This window comes from Sitophilus oryzae, unplaced genomic scaffold, assembly GCF_002938485.1.
Source record: "Sitophilus oryzae breed Bouriz unplaced genomic scaffold, Soryzae_2.0 scaffold_1297_pilon_pilon, whole genome shotgun sequence".
Taxonomy (NCBI): domain Eukaryota; kingdom Metazoa; phylum Arthropoda; class Insecta; order Coleoptera; family Curculionidae; genus Sitophilus; species Sitophilus oryzae.
The window spans coordinates 6547041-6572924 of NW_022145945.1; the positions used below are offsets into that span (position 1 = coordinate 6547041).

Sequence of the window (25884 nt, forward strand, 5' to 3'; positions counted from 1 at the left end):
ACTTCATTCTGTTGACTTTTAGTTGTCAGGTTGCTTGAACAAAAATATAAGTATTTATTAAACCTTTTCATTAAAAATATCTATTACAATGTTGCAATTTGAGCTTATGACTGAAAAAGATCGCAAAGAGGCTGCTTATATCGAAAGAAGGCGGATCCAGGAAGAGGAAAGAAGAAAAAGGATTTTTGACCCTAGATCGAGACTTATTGGGGTAATTTTGTTATTCACCTGTTTACAACGATCATACCAAAGATGCTTCAATGTTCTTTTAGCATAGACACGTCTATGCTAAAACCGTTCAAGTTCTGTGAAACTAGTAGATATTTCATTAAACATCAAATTAATAATTAATAATAACTGCTATGACAGCGAATGAAGTAAGACCTAAAAGCTTAAAATATATACATACGAAATATTGAATTTTTTGTACTAACCTTTTATCTTGAGTGGCGTTAATCTAGTACAGTAAGATCGAAAAAAAACGGCGTCAAATACGGCTGAGGAATAATTATCGACGAAAATTTTGGCGAGGTCATCCTTTAGACTTAGTAACATAACTTGTCAAAAATTGTAGTCACTAATTACCTTTGAATAAGAAGACTAAAGCTTGATTTTCATGCATCCGTTGTCCGACGATACGTTGATACGATATTAATTTTATTGGTTGAATTTAAAGGCTTCGATTGGTTAACCGTTTCTAACCAACCAACAAAGTCTTTAAATTCAACTAATAAAATTAATATCGTATCATCGTATCGTCGGATAACGAATGCATGAAAATCAAGCTTAAGGATATCAAAAATCTTAGGTCCACCGCGATGGGCCCCAAATATGGCCGACTTAAATTCCGGTTTATCAGTGCCGTTCTAATTTTATTTAAAAAATGTAAAACTATGATGTAGGATAGACGTGGGGTAGACACAATAATTCTTTTTTTATTTTACGTTGTGAATAAATATTGGTAGTTATTAAAATTGTTATAAAAAATATAAAATTCTAATAAAAATAGATAAGTTATAATAATTATTTATTATTACCTGAAGCAGGTAAGTCAAATTGACGTATCTAAATTCTTTGACATCTAATCTTTGACAAGTAGTAAATAAAAGCAAAAATGCAAGAAAAAATATATAATTAGTTAATTTAAGTGAATTTCATAAATGATCGGTTTACTACACGTATGTATATTATATAGTCACTTACTAGCGAAAAGTTGTTCCATTATTTCACTCACAATTTTTGCCGAGATCTACCGCACGCTACACAACCAACTATTTCTTTTTCGATAAATCGCGATAGTGTCACAGTAAATTTAAGTTCTGCCACAATTTCGATCTAGATTTACTACCTTTATACAACTATCAGTAGTAGAATAAATAATAAATAACATAAAATAAGCTCCGTAAAGACTGACAAATCCACAAAATTTCAAATGTGTCAAATGAATCGTCAAACAGAACTGTCAAGGATCCCCACCCTAGAGTCCTTTTTCCGCCCACAATGCATGAATACATGGATAAGCATTATACTCCTTCCTTAGTCTTCTTATTCAAAGCTAATTACAGTAAGATCAAAAAAGAATAGAACGTTTCCAGACGCACAAATCTACAGGGTGGTCTAAACTGTATTTCGAAAATTTTGGGAGCATATTCTGCAGATAAAAATAAGTAAAAAAGTTCCTATAAAAAAAATCTTAAAATGCTTAGTTTCAGAGATACCGGGTGTAGAAGTTTCATTTTTATTTCGATTTTTTCCAAATAATTTCTGAAGTAACGTCAATATTTGGATGAAAATGGGTGTCTGAAAGTTTTTTGACATGAAAAATTTGATTTTGATGTCAATATGACTCATACTTGTAGAGGGCGCCACCTACATATTTTTTAATTGGTTTGAAGAGTAATAAATTTTCGTCCGTACCTGTATAAAAATAAAGGTTAATAGTAAAGTAGTAAAAAGTAGAGGTTAATAGAGGTTCTCGAGATATTTGAAATCGAAATTATCAATACCTGTCATCATTGACATAAATTAAACATGTTGACAAATAGTTATTAGACTGAAATGCTAAATTTGAAATGTTTTTATGGCAAAGATTCAAGAGAAACTGTTTTATCATCATTTTTTCGAAGAAAAATGTATTATTAATTAAAAAAAAATTCCCAAATCTATCATTTCAGGTCAAATAACTATCTACTCAACACATGTTTATTTTTTGTCAATAATGACATGTATTGACTATTTCCATTCTACATATCTTGAGAACGGTTGCTTGTAGCGATTTTTAACAAGAAACATTTTTACGTAAAAAAAATCACGGAAATATATATTTTTTTCGCTCAGTATTTTTATACAGGTACAGACGAAAAGTTATTACCCGTCAAAACAGTTAAAACACGTGTAGGTGGTGCCCCCTACAAATAGGAGCCACATTGACATTTCTCATATCAAAAAACTCACAGACACCAATTTTCATCGAAATATTGACGTTACTTCCGAAATTATTTGGAAAAAATCGAAATAAATGAAACTTTTACAACTTGTATCTCCGAAAAAAAGCATTTTAGGACATATATTTATACGAACTATTTTTACTTATGTTTATCTTCAGAATATGCTGCCGAAGTTTCCAGAATACAGTACCTAAACACCCTGTAATTCATTTTATTTTCCTTATTCCGTATTTTGTTACCTCTTATAAAGAGGTAACAGTGATGCATCTTCGGTATGATCATAGCCTTAAACAACCACTACACTATTCTCAAAGTTGCTTCGACGCCACCTGTAGTATTTGACAGAACTATGAAGCACACGTGCACTCACTAGTGGTCAGCTGAGTGTCGAACTTTGATGCACCTTAAGTTCACGCAAAACGAAAATTCAAAAATCATTCTCTACATTATTGTCTTCTTACATTTTACATTTCTAGTTTAGTCTCCGAATGTCAAGTCTAGTCAACTTTCTTAATAAGTGTGAGAGCATTTTATGTTTAGTAATATTATTATAACAAAATATGTATGTACGCAGATCGACACTCATGTGCTCAAATCTCAAATTGAAGAGAAGAAACGGAGAGAAGATGAAGTAAAGAGAGTAGAGGAGATTTTCGAGGAGAATCTAAGAAGAGCCGATGAAGTAGCTATAGCTCTGGCTCAGAAAGAACAAGATGTAAGTCAAGATTGCTACGGATTCCGATTATTTTTATTTGATTTCAAAACAAACATTACAGGAACGCAGAAAACTCCAACAAGAAATAAACAAGTATCGTCATCAATTTCAAAAGCCCGAAGATAGACGCGAATTCGACTTAAACGATCCAAATGGGAAGAAGAAACAAATCCCTGCTAGAATGTACGATGAAGATCCGCGTTTGGGGCCGTCTTCAGCTCAAAAGTAAGTCATAAACATATACAATACGTTTTAGAGTTTAATCTCTATAGATATTTTTAATAATAATGCAACAATCTATGTTTCTAAATATATATTTAAGCGATACTTATTTTTGTGCTGCCACCATCAGAGAATATTGTAAACAACCGGCATATACAGAGTGCTACAAATTCGGGGTACGAGCATTGGTGTCTCGGTATCCGTAATAGATACGAACATGGCTAAATTGGGACAAAATCTTGGGATGTTCACCAAAATGCCATCAAAAAAGTTTTAAAAATTTCAAGGATTGCTCTGTTTTTTGGATAAAAACGGATTTTTTTTGAAAATTAATTTTATTTTTTCCTGTCGTTGCTTTTTAGAAAATCCAAAAACTAATTGCACATTGTCATACCCCCTTTTGAAGGCTACCTGATAGTATTTTTATATTTTCAAATTAGCTGATAATTTGTGAGATACAGAGGCCAATTTAATTTTCTTAAATACGGACCTGCATTTTTTATTTCAGGCTTCAAAAACTCGGTCTCCTAAGGACAATAACATGCCACACATAATATATTTTTTTGTTTCGGGCATTTAAACACAATTTATTTAAACTAATTTCAAATCCGGCTCTGTTTATTTTAATATTTAATCTATTAATAGTTACAATATTGATATATAAGCTTTCCAAACTTAACAATGACGTGACGTAAAACATTGAATACGGGAAATCAAATGCAATAAAATAATATAAAATATAATAATAATAATAATAATAGCTCCCGTATATAGCGTTTAACGCCTTGGGAGTAGCAAGGTACAGCGAGAGCCGTTCGGTATACAAGTAAGGTAATGTGGCTAGCACTCTACGCTTCAACCGCCTATTATTACCTCAGGATTGTGAATCCCAAATACTCATTTGAGGCTGAGTCGACCTAGGTACCCAAACTATTTTTATTTTAATAAAAATAGTCGGCTGATGTAATGTCGGGTGTGGGATTCGAACCCACTAGCTTGAAATTGGTAAACGAGAGCCTGTACCTCTACGCAAACTATTTTTATTTTAATAAAAATAGTCGGCTGATGAAATGTCGGGTGTGGGATTCGAACCCAATAGCTTGAAATTGGTAGACGAGAGCCTGTACCTCTACGCCACCGGGCACCTTTAATAATTAATATAAAATAAATTATATAAATATCAAATTATAATATAAACAACCAAATAATTTCCTCGGAAGATGGATTGTAAATGGTAGAGCAGTATAATGGCCAGCGAGGTTCCTGGATCCGTCGCCAAGGGGCAAAGGGGACATTACTTGACGTCATTTATAAAAGTAAAATCAATACATCTCAACATTTACAATAAAGAGTACAAAATGCATTCGGAAGTATAAGAAAAAAGTTCAAAGAGCTATAAATCAAATTGAACGAAAAATAAATTTGTGCAATAGGGAGGGTGGTAACCCTTTCGAAGATATAGAGCATTAGAAAGTAGTTTGTAAAAGTTAATTTATTTATAACTACGATTAATATTATACATATTATTAGATCGCACACTGAAATAATATCTTTAAATTGCTGACCTGGATATTATTTATTTGAATTTTCCAATTGGCCCGATTTTCTTTATGCAATCTTAATTAGCGCTGATCAGTATTGTTGCGATGAATATAATCAGATTAAATAGTTTAAAAACCAGAGTCGGACTTGAAAGTATTTTAAATAATAATTAAATAGTTTTTGTTGTTGTTAAGGTACCCAAAACAAAAAAAAAGTATAAAGTATGGCATATCATCATTCAGTAGACCGAGTTCTTTCAAAATCTGAAATAAATGTACTATTAAAAACTAAAATACTTAAATACAATATGATCGAAAAAAAACGGCGTTTTCATCATACGGTATTATGACAAATCCACGATTTTAATATCATTTCAATGCCATCAATATCGGAACTGCGTGAAATACAGAGCAAAAACTTCTAATTTCTGCAGTATCAAGCGCTGCAATCGGAATTTTTAAAATCAACTGAAATATACTGCGGTATAATATGTACAAAACATTTCGAAATATGCCCTACACGACTAATACTTCAAAAATCAATCTAATAGTAGATCGTTCGTTTCATCTAACTTCTTCTAACAGATTCGAAGGAGAAGATTTAATAAACGAAGAAAGATCAAGAGTGCAGAAAGAGCAGATTAACGCTTGGCTCCATCAGCAAATGTTGGAAAAGGAACAAGCGGAAAAGGAAAGAAAGATGGCCGAAGACGCTTACAAAGGTAGCTACTGTCGACATTTTCTTTTTGTTTTGTTATTTAATTTTTTCCACCTCAGCTGCCGTAATTGCGAGAGATCAGCGAGCCATCGAGTTGGACAACATGGAGAGAACTTGCAGAAGAAGACTAGAGGAGGCGTGTACGAAATACAATCTCGCTCTAGTAAGTATAATAATTGTGTTAGGAAGTAATATTGGCAGTAATTGAAGTTGTTAGATTTATTTCTGTCGATGAAAATAATTCCAATTTCGACAAATTAATATATTACAAATTGCACTCAATATGTTTCAATTTGTAACAATGCAGGATTTTTCGCAACAGTCATTTATTAAAAGTAATTTAGAATCTTGTGCGAGATATAATGGTATTTTGTCAATAATAGACAATATAAATATAATTTTTCCTCGAAGTTTAAACTACTCCATTTAAAAATCATTTTTACTCAATATAAAAATAAATTCCAACTTTTTTAAGGCCAACTGGCAGGGCTGGTAGATCTCTCTAAAAGAAATATATTTTCTCTTTACTGTTTTTCAAATAAATCCAAAATAACCGAGTTATTTTACTTTGAAAATTCCTAAAAAAATGATTTTTTGCTTAAATTTTGAGAACCACTAGGTTTCTTCCTATGTTTTTTAACAAAAAAGTAAAAAAAATCCAAAAAGTTTCTTAAAAAATTCGAAGTTTTCAATTTTTTTTCGCGAAAAAACCTCATAATAGTGTTTCTGGAATCGAAATAATATACTACTCCTAAAAATATTTGCACTTATTTAAGATGTATGTATACCGGGTGCGTCTCAAAAGTGGGGTGAGCCACTAGAACTTTTTTATTTTTTCAGATAACACAACGATATTTGTATGTTAGTATGTTAGTTTGTATGGTATGTTAGTATATGACATAAATTGGGATTGATTGACGTATTCAATTGTATTTTGGTCACTTCCGGTTTCACAGGAAATGACAACAAGTTTTGATTTATAAATGGCACCCTCGGTATTCTTTACTTCATTCGATAGAAAATGTCATTCTGAACAGAATGACATATCATATGTCAACTTTTGACATTTTTGCTTAAAACAAAATTGAATTTTAATTTTCAATCTAGAGTGCCATGGCTGTGTTAAAAACACTAATTTTTAATCAAGGAAAAATAGATTTGATCGTCTAATGTTATTCGTGTCTTGTCCTGGCTGGTTAAAAGATGCCCAAATCGTATTTTTAATCATATCTCAATTTTTTCAAATGGAACGAGAGGGGCTCATTAGCATATTTGGAAAAAGTATTTTTTTACGAATAATTTGGTACCACACACTTGGTATTTCGAGTCCAATTGTCGTTATGCATCGCATGTTGCAATTTCTAATAAACCATATTCGAAAATGTCAAGGTTGACATATGCTATGTCATTCTATTCAGAGTATCATTTTCTATCGAATAAAGCAACAAAAAACCGAGGGTACCATTTAAAAATCAAAAGTTGTAGTCATTTTCGGTGAAACAGGAAGTGACAGAAAACAATTGAATACGTCAATCAATCCTAATTTATGTCATATATTAACATACAAAATCTCAATTTTTAATTTGAGAAAATAAAAAAGTTATAGGGGTGAGCCACTTTTGAGACGCACCCGGTATATCACAGGCGTATCGAATAACTCGGCATTTTACAAAAAGACCAGACATTATAAATCGCCGGCGTTTTTAACAAAAGAAGGATATTTTACAAAGAGCCTACCTGTTTTCAGTCGCTTTGCAAAATGCCTAATGAAGACTAGTCAGATTGCACAAAACATTTCTTGGACTTCTCTTTAATGACATTTCTTGGACTTCTCTTTAAAAATTTGGTAATAATGGCACAAAAAGTGATCATTCTGTTAAATAGATTATGATTGAGGATGATTATTATAAAGATCTAAAGTCATTTTATTCTAAAAGAAAAGAAAGTTCTACAAAGAAGCAGTCCTGTACACAGAGCGAATTACAGAGAGTATAATAATTATAGTCTCCTGTGTTTTTCAATTAATTGGCAATATTAATATTGAGGTTTTAATGTATTTTGTATTTAAAATTATGGTATTTATAATTAAAATTTATAAAATAGGATTGTTTTCGTCTAAATATAATAACATTTTGACATAATTATTGTTTTTGTATAGGAAAATAGGGGTATTTTGAATAAAGCGTAAATTATTCAATATGCTTAGCTTAGGTTCATAGTTGACTAAATTTTCATCATTTTTTAATCTGCTTAGCCTCGATTCTCGATTTAGCATTGTGTAAAACAACTGAAACCACGCAGTCTTTTTGCAGAAGTGTACAGAAAATATCATCATTGTTCAATATGCCTAATTCTAATTAGGATTTTTGCAAAGAGACTGAAAATAGATAGGCTTTTTATAAAAATTAGTTCTTTTGTGTAAAAAGCCGGCGTTTTATAATATACCTAGTTTTTGTGCAAAAAGCCGGATTATTAGGTACCGGGTGGTGCATCGTCGTTGGAAAATGGTTGGAAACAAGAAATCCTATGCAAATTTTGAATTGCCCAAATATTGGCTCACCTATTGATTTTCCAGCAAAGTCATAAATATTTTTTTTAAATGTTTATGTATGGTAAGTACACATGCCAAATTTGAATCATTTTGGACCAGCCGTTTTTGAGTAATTTAAAAAAGATTGCATCTATTTTTAAATTAAAACCGACCAGATAACAATCAAACACCAGTCAAAATCTGACATACCTAACAAACCATGATTTTATCATTGTCAAAAGTAATTTAATTTTAATTTAATATTCGGGAGAAAAACCGAAACACGTCAGATACACTGTCTAAGCTATTTCCCGCGTAGTACCATTTTATCATGCTCACTTTTTCTTTATGTGTATAACAATAAATTATTACTAGTACTGAATATTAAAATTTTATTAAAATTAACTAACGTTTGAAAAAGTGATGTTGACGACTTAACAATGATGTTGACAACTTAAGGTATGTCGGTTTTTGACTGGTGTTTGTTTGTTACCTATTCAGTTAATTTAAAAATTACTCAAAATCGATCATAAAAAATTTTTGCCTCTTGTAAAGACAATCCCGGGACATACTGTATAGCCTACAAAATACTATTTTTGACCTAAAGTTGAAGATATATTTTATTAAATGATATAACTTTTTTGTTCGATCGATTAATTCACACTTTTTTTGAATTCACAACAAAGTTTTTCTTTTCTCTTACTAGGCCGAAGAAAAATGCAAACAGGATAGCAAAAAATACCAGCAAGCTCTCGAAGACAACGCCGCCGAAATATACAACTTTCTTACCAGCGACCTCCTAACAGAAAACCCCGACGTATCGCAGAGCAACATGGGCCCTGGTAAAAGGATCGCCTACCTCTACAAAGGCATGAGCGACGAAGAGAAAGCGAATATCAGGCGCGAACAACTTGCCCAAATGGAGGAAGTAAAAGTAATAAGTTCTTGGCACAATGCTAGCTGAAAATTTTTCTAATCAATGTGTCGCTCTATTATGTTTCAGAAAAAGAAGGACTTGGAATTGAGGATGCAAAGGGAGTATGAAGATTATTTGAATGGTACTCAGAAGTCGATTTATTTGATGGATTTGGAAATTGAAAGGAAACAAAGGTATATTTTGCGATTTTCGTTACAAGTATCATTAAATTAGAAATAAGATATTTGGAGCGAGAGTAGCAGGAATATATTCTGACATAATAGTCTAAGAGCTAGCAAAGCTTTCGAGAAAAAACTTTAAGCAAGCTGCTTCTTGAATATATCTCTTGCAATGCTCTCTTGAAAAGCGTGCGGGCTTTCTGGCCGCCACACAGTGCTTTGAAGGATAGGGTTTGCGGACAAAAATGAAATAAAGCATAAAAACGGGTTTTTAAAATCATGTTTAATTAAGAAAAAATCTTGATTGTAAATAATAAATTAAATGAACTCAATCGTGAACGAAAACTAAATAAACTTTAAGAAAAATTATATTCTGTCTCAGAAACCAATCACAAATCACAAAATTCTTTGCTCTAAAAATATAAACAAAAATAATACATTCGGAAACTATAATAAACTTTAACAAAACCTTTCTGTTTCACACACTAACAAAAAAATCAGAAAACTTTATTGTATAAAATGTAAATTACAGTATGTGCATTCGTAAACTATAACAAAGTTTAACAAGGGCCTCATCAGAATATTGACCGACGTTCAGCAGTGATTCGATTTTCAATGAAATTTTATTTTTTCGGTCACCTTTACCACTTGCAATCCACTCTTCTAATAGGTTAATATTTTTTATGGTGTGGTCAGCATCTAAAATAAATGGATCCATGACACCCCTCCCTAGTATGCTAGCAGAGCGCAATATAATTTGAATCTGTCAAAAACAGGTTTTTGTGAGAACAAAAACTCCTAATTTTTTTTGCTATAACATACTTAAATGGTTGAAACAAATGCGTGTTATTATAATCTAAAAACCGCATATTGAGCGATTTTTTGTTCAAATGTTACATACTTTTTGAAATTTTAACTGTAAAAAAAATCCTTAAAGTTGATGAATTTTAACAAAACTTCATTCGGCTTCTTAGAAACCCCAACAGTACTCTTCCAGAAAATTTCATCACAATACCTCCAGCGGTTTCGGAGCTCTCGTGACACAAACATACAGACAGAAAAAAAATCATACTAGCATAAGTTGCCAGTAGTTGCAAAAAACCTATACAATTTCAGTAGCCCAAGGTCCACATTATTTAATAAAACTGAAAGTACAAGATGTTTGGCATAGAACTCAATAAAAGTTTAATCAAAGTTAATTACAACAAAAGACTAGATTATTTTCAGTCATTTTTTACTGCCGTATAACTTCGTACCCAAAAATAAAATTGTATATTTCATAATGTACAGGGACATCATTTTAAGTGTCTCGCTCGATTTATAATTTTCCTGTTTGGTATTTAAAGATAGTAGAAAGATTTCCTAATGTAATTTTTTGCGAGGATGCCGATTCTCTACACCAAAATTTTTTAAAACGTCAATTTTGACAGATACGACGCCATTTTGATTTTTTTTAAATGGAAACCCCCACATATTTTAGCATGGTCCGGTAGACATATTTTAGCTAATTTCAAAAATATATAGTTTAGTATACTTTGCACTTACCGTTTTCGATATACAGTGGATTTAAAAATGAATTGTTCCAGAATCATTTTAAGTGTCTCACCCAATTTAAAATTTTCTTCTTCTCTATTTTAAGATGGTAAAAAGATATTTCAATGTAATTTTTCGCGAGGATGCCGATTTTCTACATTAAAATTTTTTAAATCATCAATTTTGACAGATACGACGCCATCTTGTTTTTTTTTTAAATGGAAACTCCCACATATTTTAGCATGGTCCGGTAGACATATTTTAGCTAATTTCAAAAATATATAGTTTAATATACTTTGCACTTACCGTTTTCGATATACAGTGGATTTAAAAATGAATTGTTCCAGAATCATTTTAAGTGTCTCACCCAATTTAAAATTTTCCTCTTCTCTATTTTAAGATGGTAAAAAGATATTTCAATGTAATTTTTCGCGAGGATGCCGATTTTCTACATTAAAATTTTTTAAATCATCAATTTTGACAGATACGACGCCATCTTGATTTTTTTTAAATGGAAACTCCCACATATTTTAGCATGGTCCGGTAGACATATTTTAGCTAATTTCAAAAATATATAGTTTAGTATACTTTGCACTTACCGTTTTCGATATACAGTGGATTTAAAAATGAATTGTTCCAGAATCATTTTAAGTGTCTCACCCAATTTAAAATTTTCCTCTTCTCTATTTTAAGATGGTAAAAAGATATTTCAATGTAATTTTTCGCGAGGATGCCGATTTTCTACATTAAATTTTTTTAAATCATCAATTTTGACAGATACGACGCCATCTTGATTTTTTTAAATGGAAACCCCCCACATATTTTAGCATGGTCCGGTAGACATATTTTAGCTAATTTCAAAATATATAGTTTAGTATACTTTGCACTTACCGTTTTCGATATACAGTGGATTTAAAAGAATTGTTCCAGAATCATTTTAAGTGTCTCACCCAATTTAAAATTTTCCTCTTCTCTATTTTAAGATGGTAAAAAGATATTTCAATGTAATTTTTCGCGAGGATGCCGATTTTCTACATTAAAATTTTTTAAATCATCAATTTTGACAGATACGACGCCATCTTGATTTTTTTTAAATGGGAACCCCCACATATTTTAGCATGGTCCGGTAGATATATTTTAGCTAATTTCAAAAATATATAGTTTAGTATACTTTGCACTTACCGTTTTCGATATACAGTGGATTTAAAAATGAAATCTTTAGAATTATTTTAAGTGACTCATCCAGTTTACAATTTTCGAATTTTAAAATTCTTGAAAATGTGAAATTTGACAATTACTACGCTTAATTTTTTTTATTTTTTTATACTTTGATTCTTCTTCAATATGACCTTTACATACGGGGTGATTCCGGAAACTTTGGCAGCATATTTTGCAGATAAAAATAAGTAAAAAAGTTCGTATAAATGTCCTAACATGCTTAGTTTCGGAGATACAGGGTGTAGAAGTATCTTTTTTATTTCGATTTTTTCCAAATAATTTGTGAAGTAACGTAAATACTGTGATGAAAATTGGTGTCTGGGAGATTTTTGATATGAGAAATTTGATTTTGATGTCAATATAAATCCAATTTCTAGGGGGCGCCACATACACGTGTTTTAAATGTTTTGAAGAGTAACAACTTTTCGTCCGTACTACTGAGTATACGTACTATAAAACTACTGAGTGAAAAATTGTTCATTTATAACGATTTTTACGTAAAAAAGGTCTGTTGGTAAAAATTGTTACGAGTAAGGGTTCTCGAGATATTGGGAATCGAAATTATCAATACCTGTCATCATTGACATATATTAAACATGTGGACTAAATAGTTACTAGTCTGAAATCATAAATTTGAAATGTTTTTTTGCCAAAAGGTCAACAGAAACTGTTTTATGATCATTTTTCCGCAGAAAAATTTATAATTAATTTAAAAAAATTAAAATTTCCCACATTTATTATTTCAGCCAAATATCTATCTACTCAACGTGTTTATTTTTTTGTCAATAATGACATGTATTGACTATTTCCATTCGAAATATCTTGAGAATGGTTGCTCGTAGCGATTTACCGAGAGATATTTTTACGTAAAAAGTCAGAAAATGTATATTTTTTTTACTCATTAGTTTTATACAGGTATGGGCGAAAAGTTATTACTTTTCAGAACAGTTAAAACACATGTAGGTGGCGCCCCCTACAAATAAGAGTCATATTGACATCAAAATCATGTTTCTCATGTCAAAAAACTCCCAGACACGAATTTTCAGCCAAATATTGACGTTACTTCAGAAATTAATTGGAAAAAATCGAAATAAAAATGAAACTTCTACACCCTGTATCTCCGAAACTAAGTATTGTAGGACATATATTTATACGAACTTTTTTACTTATTTTTATCTGCAGAGTATGCTGCCGAAGTTTCCGGAATACAGTTGGGACCACCCTGTATATAAAAAAAAATTAAAATTTAGTTTTAAACTGCTAGTCATTTATCATAAGATAGCTAAATTTACGTAAATTTCATGCATTTGGATACAAATGCCACTCAGTTGTAAGTGAATGGCATTCATATTCAAATACATAAAAATTAGAGGAATTCTTGATTTCAACCCCCTGTATATAAAAAACGGTAAATGCAAAGTATACTAAACTATATATTTTTGAAATTAGCTAAAATATGTCTACTGGACCATGCTAAAATATGTGGGGGTTTCCATTTAAAAAAAATCAAGATGGCGTCGTATCTGTCAAAATTGACGTTGTAAAAAATTTTAATGTAGAAAATCGGCATCCTCGCGAAAAATTACATTAAAATATCTTTTTACTATCTTAAAATAGAAAAAAGGAAAATTTTAAATTGGGTGAGACACTTAAAATGATTCTGGAACAATTCATTTTTAAATCCACTGTATATCGAAAACGGTAAGAGCAAAGTATACTAAACTATATATTTTTGAAATTAGCTAAAATATGTCTACCGGACCATGCTAAAATATGTGGGGGTTTCCATTTTAAAAAAATCAAGATGGCGTCGTAACTGTCAAAATTGACGTTGTAAAAAATTTTAATGTAGAAAATCGGCATCCTCGCGAAAAATTGCATTAAAATATCTTTTTACTATCTTAAAATAGAAAAGAGGAAAATTTTAAATTGGGTGAGACACTTAAAATGATTCTGGAACAATTCATTTTTAAATCCACTGTATATCGAAAACGGTAAGAGCAAAGTATACTAAACTATATATTTTTGAAATTAGCTAAAATATGTCTACCGGACCACGCTAAAATATGTGGGGGTTTCCATTTAAAAAAAATCAAGATGGCGTCGTATCTGTCAAAATTGACGTTGTAAAAAATTTTAATGTAGAAAATCGGCATCCTCGCGAAAAGCTACATTAGAAAATCTTTCTACTATCTTTAAATACCAAACAGGAAAATTATAAATCGAGTGAGACACTTAAAATGATGTCCCTGTACAAAAATAATACATACCTTGGTTAGCTTCCATGGCAGGTTTAGTTTTTTTTTTAATGAAAAGGCACTTGTTGGTACGATTTCGTTTTAATCACAGTAAACGATTGATAAGACAATTTTATTTCTTCTACATTTTTATCATTTTTCATAATGTTTTGTAACGATATCGAGGAACCTAACAATAAAAGTTATCCTGTTTGGTGAATTTTGATTATTTATCTCTAATATGGGACCAAAAAAAATTCTTTTTGCACGCAGAATTTTGATTGTTGTCCATAAGCGAAGCATTGTGCGCCGGTAGACGTTACGTTCACTACTGCGCATCACATCTGTACAAAGTGTACTATTTTCGTTTATTTTATGGGATTTCTCGTTTCTGAGTAGGAGATACAATGGTGCGATTTTCACATTACTTTGCTACTTTTTGTGAAAATTGTAGTGATGGGAAAAACCGATTAATTTCAATAATCGAGTACTCGAGTTTCAAGCGATTGCAATAACCGAGTGATCGCTCGAGCGAAATATCACTTGTATTTAAAAATATGGGTTTTCAAACGTGCATCGCGTCGCTTGCTTTGTAAGTACTCGTTAACGCCAAGCGCCAAGCAGTAACTTGCGTACGCAGGGCAAATATTCTTTCATTGATAATGGCAAGTACCAAGCGACGAGCGATTCGCTTGATCGTTTGATTTAGTTCATTTCAAAGCATTGTCGATGTAGGTCGTAAAATGTTGTCCCTCAGAACCTCAGATACGCAACATATAAATATATATACGGCGTCGTATAAATTTGCTACCTGCAATGTATGCAGAAAATTCGCTCGGCTTTTTATCGAGTATGTCATTAAAATTATCAGTATGTCATTAAAATCGGATTTCAATTTATTCCATTCTAAGATCGCTTGCGTTCGTCGCTTGTAACTCGTCACTTGCATCGCTCGTTCATAATCGAGCGATTGTCGGTTATTTCAATAATCGAGTACTCGAGCGAATTTTCGCTCGAGTTATCCCATCACTACAAAATAGCCTACACATAAATTTGTCTTAGCCCTCTTAGTTCCTGAATACAGGGCGAATTTGAGATTGATACATTTTTCGACACTATTACTTAATTCTCAAAATACTGTATGATGCTAGAGGTATAATACCAAGCTAAGAAACTTCAACTAAAATGTTATTATTAAATTGATATTTTTGTTAGACGCCGATACCAGTACTTGTTACTGTTTTGAGGCCTGTTAAAAATAAAAAAAAGTTAATATATACATATCTTAAAAAGAGAAAAAACAAGTATTTAATTGATTGACAAAAATAGGTTCCTAATTATTAAATATACAGGGTGAGTCATAAATAAGTCTAATAATATTTTCAGCGCTGGTAGATCTCGATAACAGAAACATATTTTCTCTTTACCGTTTTTCAAATAAATCCAAAATAACCGAGTTATCTTACTAAAAAAATGTTTTTTGCTTAAATTTTTGAGAACCACTAAATCTTTTCTGGTTTTTTTCTCTTGTAAATTTAATCAACTACCTATGTTGCCATATTATCAAGACATTATGTCTTTAACTAAAAACTAAAAGAAAATCCAAATTTTCGCGAAAAAACTTCATAATCGTGTTTCTGGGGTCAAAATATACTACCCCTAAAATTAATTGCACTTATTCAAGACTCACCCTGTAGTTTTTTTTTTAGACAGTGACAGTTTTGTCTGACATTTTAATGCAAACGTCATTTTTTGGATACCATCTGTCGAAATCTTCACTGACGCTTTTGAAGATATTTTAAATATACAATATGATCGAGATAAACGGCGTCAGCGATGGCTTTGAAATGAAACTCGTCATATTATATGCAAAATTATATGGGGAATGTCATCGATCGGCATTTCCAGGCCAACTGGACGTTTTTTTTTTCGATCATACGGTATCTTGAATGTGGTTAAATATGCTTTCATGCAAGTGTTATAAATAATTATATTTTTGCATTTTTAGGGACGAGTGTAAAAGAATCGCTGAAGAAAATAAACGATTAGCAGAAGAACAAAAAAATCGTAAAAATTATCTGTCTAAAATTGTGTACGCTAATAGAGCCACTGATGATTATTTTGATCAGTTTAATAAATCGTCTAGATAACAGTGTACTGTCAATAAATATTTAATAAACGTAAAAGTGGTTTTTCTTTCTGAGGGCCTTCTATTTCTAAATGCATGAATGTATTTCATATTAACCTTTAAGAAACTAAAAATTTCTAACTTACCTGCTAGTAGTTCTTCTTAATTGTTTAATTATTATCCAATTTCATTTATTTTTAGTTAGTTTTTATTTACTAGACAAAATATTATGTATACACCTACCTATTATGTTTGATAATTAATTTAACTTGAAAAATTTACTGTATGACCCAAGTATGATCCTTCTTAAAATATTTTAAAATGCATTTTAATAATCTTGATTTCATTTGTGTGATAACAAAAACTATAAAAATCACGACTCGAAACGCTGCGCTGGTTTAAAAGGAGGAAGCAAAAGTGGGGGTAAAACGCTCCTCAAAAAGCTCTTACGTTAATACGTTCCTCCTTTATGTTTCAATAAAAAAGGAGCTGGAATTCAGTACGAAAAGGGAGTTTGATGACTATTTGAACGATGCTCAAAAATCGATTTATTTGGGGAATCTGAATTTAGGAAGCTTGAAAGGAAACAAAGGTTTGGTTCCGATTGAATGGATTTAAATGTTTCAATTCTGGCAATATTTAGCATGTCTCAACGTTAAAATATAACAACTATCTTTTATTATTTAATTTAATTAATTAAATTTAAATTTTTGTACTAACAAACTTCCTTCAGTAAAGTAATAAGCAAGAGATTCAGAAATCTCTTACTTATAGAAGAGAGAAAATTGAATAATCAATACCAGAAAAGAAAGAGATTGGTATATGTCAACCATATGTCAACGAAGAAATTACAAACAACAAAAAATTTCATGTATCAAATGTGCACGATCCATGTGCGGCACATGCAGATCCTATATTAGCATGAACTGTATTTGAAAAAGTTATGTATTCAAGGTTTGCAGTTTTGTTGAAAATAATTTATGTTCATTACTTTAGCTTCACATTTCAGTTGTTTGTACTTTTAATAAAACAGTAAAATCATAAAATATATATGTTTTTAATTTCTATGGGTTTCTTAGCCAAGTTATATTTCTGTTGTCAGAAATTCCTAAAAATGCGTTTTTCTTTATTTTTGTGTCCGTTCTTATTAATTTGTTGAAAATTAATGAAATTGTTTGTTCACAAGTTTGAATATATTGTAAACAGTGTTAAAATAACAAGCTATTTCTAAAATCTCTTCATCATGTATTTTCAACGGAAAAAAAAATTGGGGTACGTCGGAACCCAGCACGCCATAAGCGGTACAAAAATTCACCACACGGTCGAGTTTTAAATGCGTAGAAAAGGTTATATGTAACATCGGTCTGTTGATTTCCATTCAAAATAAAGCACATATTTTCCCGATTTACCATTTATTTTTTACATCGTATAATGGTTAAAAATAATATTCTTGAGAGCCGTTAATAAGTCCTAATTCGTATAGATTTAATATGGAACTAGCTATAATTCGTGCGGTTTTTTTCTGATAGCCGCCGCTCGTCAACATCACTATCGGTATATTTCTCGTCTTGGCCTGTTGAAAAATGAATTCGTCTCGCTTGATTATGCCCTAAAACACCAAAAAAAGTCATAAATAGTATACAGATTATTTTTAAACACTTTGTTTTACATACATTGGCTGAAACTGAAAGTCCTCCGAGTTTGTCACCTATTAAAATATCGGTTCCGGCATTATAGACGATCAAATTTGGTTGAAATTCGTTTAGAGACTCCACCAGATTTCTATAATAAGGAAAAACAAAGTAAATTTAATTATTAAGTACTACAACATCTGAAATTATAAATACGTCTTAAAATGTATTTATATTTTAATTGCAACGGTAACAGTACAAGGTACACAGTACATCTTGTCTCTATAGCTTCTAAAATAAAAAAAATATCCTTCAAGTGCAGACTTAAGAACTGCCTACACTAACACGAATAATTCCTTCCAACAGCAAATTTAAACTCAAGATTCAGCAAAATTTTCGTTAAAGTTGGTTTGGATAGTTGGAAAGTTTGCCAACCAACTTATTAGTCCAACCTACAGCAATTTCAAATAGAAAAATAATGGCATTTAAAATAATTACAAAAAACCTAATTTTAAAGTTTTAACATCCTGTAACTCTAAAACTATGCATTTCCATACCCATGTTTATAGGAACTTTTTTTCATATTTTTTGATGAGGAACAATGAGTACTTATTTAAAACTTTCCAATGTTAATAATATTAAAATTTTTTAAATGTTGCTATTAGATTTGGATGAAGGCAAATTTAAAAAATTGCGTTTATCTCATCAAGGAGGCCGAAATCGACAAAATATCAAGAGATAACTTTTAATCGGCATTAAACTGCTTACACTATTTCACTAACAAGAGAAAAAAATCAGTGGCGTACATGCTTTTTTTACAAAAAATATTCTAGCGATAGCCCATATGCACGTCCCTGGTAAATATATCGCCACTTTTTTAGGTTTAAAATATGTCGCATTTATAGTAAGTTTCCCTCAAAATTTCATTCAAAACGCTGAAAGCACTTGGAAGAAAATTATAATAAATCAAAAACATATTAAAATTTTAACACCCTGTAGCTACAAAACAATGCAGACTTATTTTAACGTGGGAAATCTCCATAAGGGAGGCATTTATACATTCCGTACATGTATACGGCACCTCCCATCGGTCAGAACGTCAACGGATACTTGTAGACGTATCTGTTTTAAAAAAGTAAAGTGTTCTGGAATAGTTGAATTTAAATATTTTAAATAGTTTTTTTCTTTATTTTTGTATTCTTTTGCTTCCGACGACGGAAAGAGATAACTTTCCGAAACGTAAAGCGTATTTTTTTTTTCTTTGTTAGGCAAATTTATATTACTGTAAACATAACTTCTGACAAGCAGCGTCCGTTTAGGTTTAACGGACAAAAAATAATTATTTTATTGTGTAGATTTTCTTGCAGTGCAGTGGCGAAATACCCATAAAGGATTTTTTTGGAAAAATTATTAGTTAAAAATTGCTAGTTTTCAGAGAGTTAAGAAATACTTCAACAACAGTAATGATATAAAAGAAAGCATTATTATTTTAAGTTAAACAAAATACTTTATTTATAAATTCATCAATACGAACTATAAGCTAGTAAATGTTGAGATTTATAAATAGGTAGATACACTCAAGTTCATGAGACTTTATCATTATCTAAACATTGGTAATTATAGATAACTTGAAATATATTGACTTTCATACACATGTTATTCACACATAGTAAGTCATCATAAATATAGCAATCAGAACTGAACAATTACATGTTATCAGTACATGTATTTGATCAGTCCATTCAGATTCATTTATTTAAACTATAGATAAACTTTTTGCACGTTTCAGAAAACTAATATTTTCAAAAAAAAACATTTTAATTTTGTTAACTTATCATTGACTTTAAAAGAAACAATATAAATAAAAATACTACTTAAAAATACACTGCTCGGCCAAGTATACTTACTTTTTTACAGCTGTCAAATAATCGTCATCGGTAGTATAATAATCTAAAGGAACGTTACGTCTTATGGCTTGTCTGGCTCTCACATCTTTCGGATAAATCCATTTGTTGTAAACGTCCATGATGTAAACTTTGTCGAAATCTTTAAAATCATTTTCGTAACCATTCCCTTGATGAGCGTCCAAGTCCACTATCATCACTTTCTGAACCTGAATATGATTAAAAACAATCAAATATTAACTAAAAAATTTAAAAAATTATATAAAAATGTAAGGTTTTATAAAAAAAACACAGTTTTTTTGTTAGTTTGATATATCTAGTAATACTGAAGGGACACAGTTGCAACACAAGACAGTTTCAACAGGACTTAAATCTTAAGTCGCAAGTCATTTCTAAAATTCAAATCTTAAGTCTTTGACTTAAATCATCTTCTTTCAAGTCAAGTCATTGAAAGCGCCATATGTAATAATACTGCGTGTATCCGGAAAACTATTAAAAATTTTGTAATACTTTAAATACAAAAAATGTTAATTTTTTAATTCTCCATCAAATAAAAAAATAATATACAAGGTGTTCCATTTAAAGAAACGAAGAAAAATGATTTTATATTTTTGAAAGTTTGGCGTAAAATATTGAACATCCTGTATGATTTACGATTACCATATTTTCTACAAAGTAAAACCAGACTATCTAAAGTAAATATCTAATATAGTTTTGATTTCAGAACAGTTCTTGTATTTTTAATATTTTTTTTAAGAAGCGTTGAAAAATATATATTTTTGATTTAGTTTTTTAATATCTCTGAAACTATCGAAATATATTTACTCATATCTTAGGATTATGTAAAGTGATCTGAAAGGAAGCCAAAAATGCAATAATATACAGGGTGTTCCATTTAAAAAAAAACAATCCAGATCCACTCACACTTTTTTGAGTCACCCTATAGAAATTAAACTATTTTCCGGAAATACATCCTCATACATACTTTATATTTGCACTTGAACAAAACTGTCAAGTTTTTTATTCTATGAGTTACAGATGCCCGACGCACTATTGCCGGACCCTGTATAGTATGTGAATATAATTAAGAATTTTATGTGTTACTGTGTACCTGTCGAGGAAAGTGGTAGAACAAAAAATGAACGAGCAGGGTTATATCAGCATAGGCACAAAACCCACCACCCTTTGATGACGAACAGTGGTGGAATCCTCCACCAATATTGATGGCCCATCCTCTATCCAAGGCTAATTTTCCAGCAAGGATTGAACCCCCAGTTTGATATCTAAAAACTTCGTATGTCACAATAAAAAACCAAATAACATTTAGAAATGGCATACAGAAAATCAAACATTTTTCAAGTTGATTCTTCAACGTAAATTATCCTAACCTGAATGTTAAAAAAAACGTCATGCAAAATCTGTTTGATCTTTGATTTGATTTGAATATGTTGAAATCATGGTTATTATGATACGGATAATTCAGGTGTACTGAAAACGAAAGACAGTGTTGCAATTTTTGTCTCCGAACGACCGTTACGACGGAGAAAACCTATAGACCGCTGTTGCCAGCTTTATGAATGAGTTGCTCAGTTTATATTTTATTTTAAGTCTATGGTGGCAACACAGTAATAATCTAAATTATTTAGTTCGATGCAGTTGGTTTGTTTCTATACCGTGGATCGACTTGAAAAATGTACATTATATTTATTCTCTATTTGTTGATTTACCTCATAGGCCTCAAATAGGCCTTCTGTATTAGACAATTTGGCATTAGAACCAAAGGAGCTATTTCAGCTATCCTGGCTACCTTAAAACTACACTACAAATAAAATATATTAAATTTAATTAACCAAACCAAACCAAAAACACTTTTTTGCTTAAAGAAAATGTAATGTAATAAAAATGTATTAAAATGTAACAAAAAAAATATACTCTTACATTTAAACTTTTTAAATATTTCTTTTTATGCACCATCAAGAGATGTTCTTGTTTAGCTTCATTTGGCACCACGACAGTCTTTTTTGTTACCATTCCACTATCCGTAAGTATCTGAAAAATCCATCAAGTAGGACAAAAAAAACAGCAAGACAAGAAAAAGGTTCTAATTAACTTTTTAAGACACATTCATCACTGAAAATATATTGTGACATATTAACATGGTATACCTTAAAAATATTTCCCCATTTTTTCGTATCAAAAGGATGTAGTTTTTCCAGTCCCATAAAACGCACATTATATTCCTTTCTGTACACTATGGGAAGCTGTTCTTTAGATATATTGATATAAAGAGAATGCATGTTCTACAAAACAGAGAAATAAAAAAATATACACTCACCTGCACGAAAAAGGGCACCTTAAAATTATCATGTATTTTAAAGTTTTATATGTTGTGTTCTAATGGACCGAATTTGAGGATTTTAAGCAATTTTTAGCTAAATTATTTGACTTTTTAGTACCTCTTTCTAAATTAAAAGTGAAAATTGCCATCTGTAAATTATAAGAGGGAAAAACAAAATGTTGATATGTCGGTGAAAGTTTGAAGCACCCTGTGGAGTACGTTAACGAAGGCAGGAATTTAACAATTTTATTATCTAGGTAAGTCTTTTCTCGATAATTTGGTTTTTTGTTCATCTCAATAGCTTAATTTTTTTGGAGATATTCGATTTCGAAAGACATTAACATTTTTTCGTATTTTTTTACATTAAAACAATGCCTTTACTATTGGTCCTAATCAACAGACCTATAAAATAGTGTTTATGATTTATGTAATGTCACCGTCTTTGAAAAACCATATTATTATTGTCTGTTGGGCAGTTACTCTATAATAGCATATACAGATTGTCAATGACTATAGAATATAAGGACATGTAACGCCCATATACGGACTGCAGCAGAATTTGTGACCTTAGAAGCCATTCTTTTGATGGCAAACAATGAGTCATCATTTGGTCACCAGCGACAATTTTAGCGATTTTTAATAGTTTGTGTATAGTAAACTTTGTATAAACTCTATTAAATGGTGATTAGTTGTTCAGCTTTCAAGTGTAAAAGCAGCAGCGATAAGAAAGAGCCAGGAGTTACGTTTCATATGTAAATAAACAGTCCACTCCAACTTTTTAGCGTTTTCTTATTGAAGTCGATAATTATTCTTCAATTTCAATTAACATCTAATGTACTTGATATGTGCTATACGTCGAAACTAGTTTTGTACCCATTGTTAATATTTTAATACGTTTTTTTGGTAATTAATTAGGATGATACACCATAGACTTAGTCAAAACAATTATCAAAAAATATAAATATTGCTTCAAACAGCTGGGTTAAGAAAAATATGTGCCACGGCACTGTTTGGTGACATCGGCACAATTTGCTCTCGGGTGTTATTTGTCCTTGGATTCTTTAGTCATTGCAGATTGATAACTGGACAGTTACTTATAGGGGAACAGAATGGCAGCACTGCCTATTGAGAACGCATGCACTTATAGGGTTCTGCCGACTCGTCCCGTCGCGTCGTCTATCGACAAGCGGGCCGAGGTTGCCATGTTTCAACCATAAAGCTCTTGCCGCGAGTAATAAACAAATTAACAACCTGTATGGTTTTAAGTCAAAAATTTGATCTCTACCATGATCAGTTAAAGCAACAATAGACGATACTTCAGAACTTAAAACCATCTCTTCTAGAGTAAACGTTAATAAACAATAATAATATGACTTTTCAATGACAGTGACATTACAAAAACCATAAACATTACTTTATAAGTCCTTAGTGTTCCTAAGTGTTGATGAGTATCCAAAATCAATTCTAAAATTTCTGTAAATTGTAACTGGCTTATTCAAAAGCGAATATCTCCAATAAAAATAAAGCTATTGAGATGAACCAAAAAACAGACTATCGAGAAAAGACGTACCTAGATAATAAAATTATTTTTAAATTCCTTGCTTTGTTAACGTACTCCGCAGGATGTTTCAAACTTTCATCAAAATATCAAAATTTTGTTTTACCTCGTATAATTGACAGATGCAAACTTTCATTTTTAATTTAGAAAAAGATACTAAAAAATCAAATGATTTAGCTGCAAATTTCTTAAAACATCATCAAAATCGGATCACTAGAATAAAATATATTAAACTTTAAAATACACCGAAATTTTAAAGTTCCCGTTTTTTGTGCGGGTGAGTGTATTAGAATTTTTTTTTTCAGCGAACAAAAACTTTCCTTTTAAAATTAAAAACTTAAATTTCTATCGCGGTGTTAAATTCTGCTAGAAATAATCTGGATGATCACCCTGTACAATAATGTTTACTAAGCCAAAAAGTTTACAAATTTTTACTAATTTTTAACTTGATTACAGTTAAGTGATATTTAAAAAATAGACTAATGACAACAACATACCTGTTGAAACAAAAACTTAGTTTTGTATGTTATTATTTAAATATAGAAATTTGTGTTCTATATATAAACTCGCTATTTTACCATTTTATTTTTAACTGGTCAGTGTTTTGATCGTTTTTTTGGCTAGAATGGTGCGGATGTTCGTCCATTTTTACTGGAATAGAGATAGGGAGCTGGCTTGACGTCAGATGCGCCTGGCAAATCGGTCCTTTTGAGCTGCATTATCGACTTTATTTTAGCGCCAATATTATTTTGTTTTTAATTATTATTAAGCTAGGATTTATATTTGTTATATTAATTTGTTACGAGTAGTTGTAAACATTAATTGTTTTTCTAAGATTTAATTCAAGGTTGCTATTTTTAGAAAAAGAAATATAATTAAAATTATTATAATATCATAGGGTGTTTCCTATACAGGGTGTTTCAAAAAACATGAGCCATTTCTCGTGGGGAGATTCCTCACGTAAAAATTAGATTTATTTTTCATATCAACATAGGTCCGATTCTGCTTTGTTTTGTAACTACAGGGTATTAAAGTTTTAATATTTATTATAATTTTCTTCCAAGTACTTTTAGCGTTTCGAAAGAAATTTTTGAGGGTAAAAGTTACTATAAATTCGATATATTTTAAAGCTAAAAAAGTGTTGACATATTCACCATGGATGTGTCTTGGAGATGGGTTATCACTAGAATATTTTTGTAAAAAAAACATGTACGCCACTGTCCTTTTTTTTTCTCTTGTTAGCGAAAAAGTGTAAGCAGTTTAATGCCGATTAAAAGTTGTCTCTTGATATTTTGTCGATTTCGGCCTCCTTGATGAGATAAAAGCAATATTATTAATTTGCCTTGATCCAAAAGTCTAATAGCAAGCTATAAAAAAAATAATATAATTATTTAATATAAGTTTTAAATAAGTACTCATTGTTCCTCATCAAAAAATATAAAAAAAAAGTTCCTACAAACATGGGTATTGAAATGCATAGTCTCAGAGTTACCGGATGTTAAAACTTTTTAAAATTAGGTTTTTTGTAATTATCTTAAATACCATTATTTTTTATTTAAAATTGCTGTAGGTTGGACTAATAGTAAGAATAACTAATAGTAATAATAATAAATTAGGTAAAATATAATAATTTATTGTAATTTTATTAATCGTGATTAATAAAATTGAGTTTATCTCATCAAGTAGGCCGAATAAGACAGAATATCAAGAGATAATTATTAATTGGCATTAAACAGCACAATTTTGATATGAAAAGAAAAAAGTCAGTGGCGCACATGTTTAATTTTTGAAAAATATTCCAGTGATAACCCATATGCACGTCCATGATGTATTTATCGATACTTTTTTAGCATTAAAATATGTAGCACTTATAGTAAACTTTACATTCAAAATTTTATTTGAATCAGTAAAAGTACTTGGAAGAAAATTATAACATATCGAAAGATTATTAAGACTTTAACAACCTGTAACTACGAAACAAAGCAGAATCGGACCTATGATGATATGAAAAATAAATCTTATTTTTACGTGAGGAATCTCCCCATGAGAGATGGCACATGTTTTTTGAA

The 25884-nt window shown here is 30.6% G+C and overlaps 2 protein-coding genes across 3 annotated transcripts; one reads left to right on the top strand and one right to left on the bottom strand.

The window, feature by feature from the left end:
• LOC115874662 (RIB43A-like with coiled-coils protein 2) lies at positions 1–16442 on the top strand. Its single transcript, XM_030889881.1, has 8 exons — positions 1–211; positions 3022–3162; positions 3224–3387; positions 5511–5647; positions 5703–5806; positions 8880–9107; positions 9177–9283; positions 16265–16442. The coding sequence occupies exons 1-8, from the start codon at positions 89–91 to the stop codon at positions 16404–16406; spliced, it is 1146 nt and encodes a 381-aa protein (XP_030745741.1). The 5' UTR covers positions 1–88; the 3' UTR covers positions 16407–16442.
• Positions 16443–17788: 1346 nt separating this feature from the next.
• On the bottom strand, positions 17789–24714 carry LOC115874663 (histone deacetylase 11). 2 transcript variants are annotated; one of them, XM_030889882.1, is made up of 8 exons: positions 24313–24714; positions 22085–22219; positions 21858–21968; positions 21647–21738; positions 21031–21202; positions 19923–20128; positions 18058–18166; positions 17789–17993 (listed from the first exon to the last, which is right to left on the bottom strand). In XM_030889882.1, exons 2-8 carry the CDS (start codon positions 22214–22216, stop codon positions 17820–17822), a joined length of 996 nt encoding a protein of 331 aa, XP_030745742.1. In that variant the 5' UTR covers positions 22217–22219; positions 24313–24714; the 3' UTR covers positions 17789–17819. The 2 variants fall into 2 exon arrangements, with proteins under 2 accessions (XP_030745742.1, XP_030745743.1); XM_030889883.1 differs by lacking the exon at positions 24313–24714 and having other exon boundaries at positions 22085–22835.
• Between the last annotated feature and the right edge of the window lie 1170 nt (positions 24715–25884).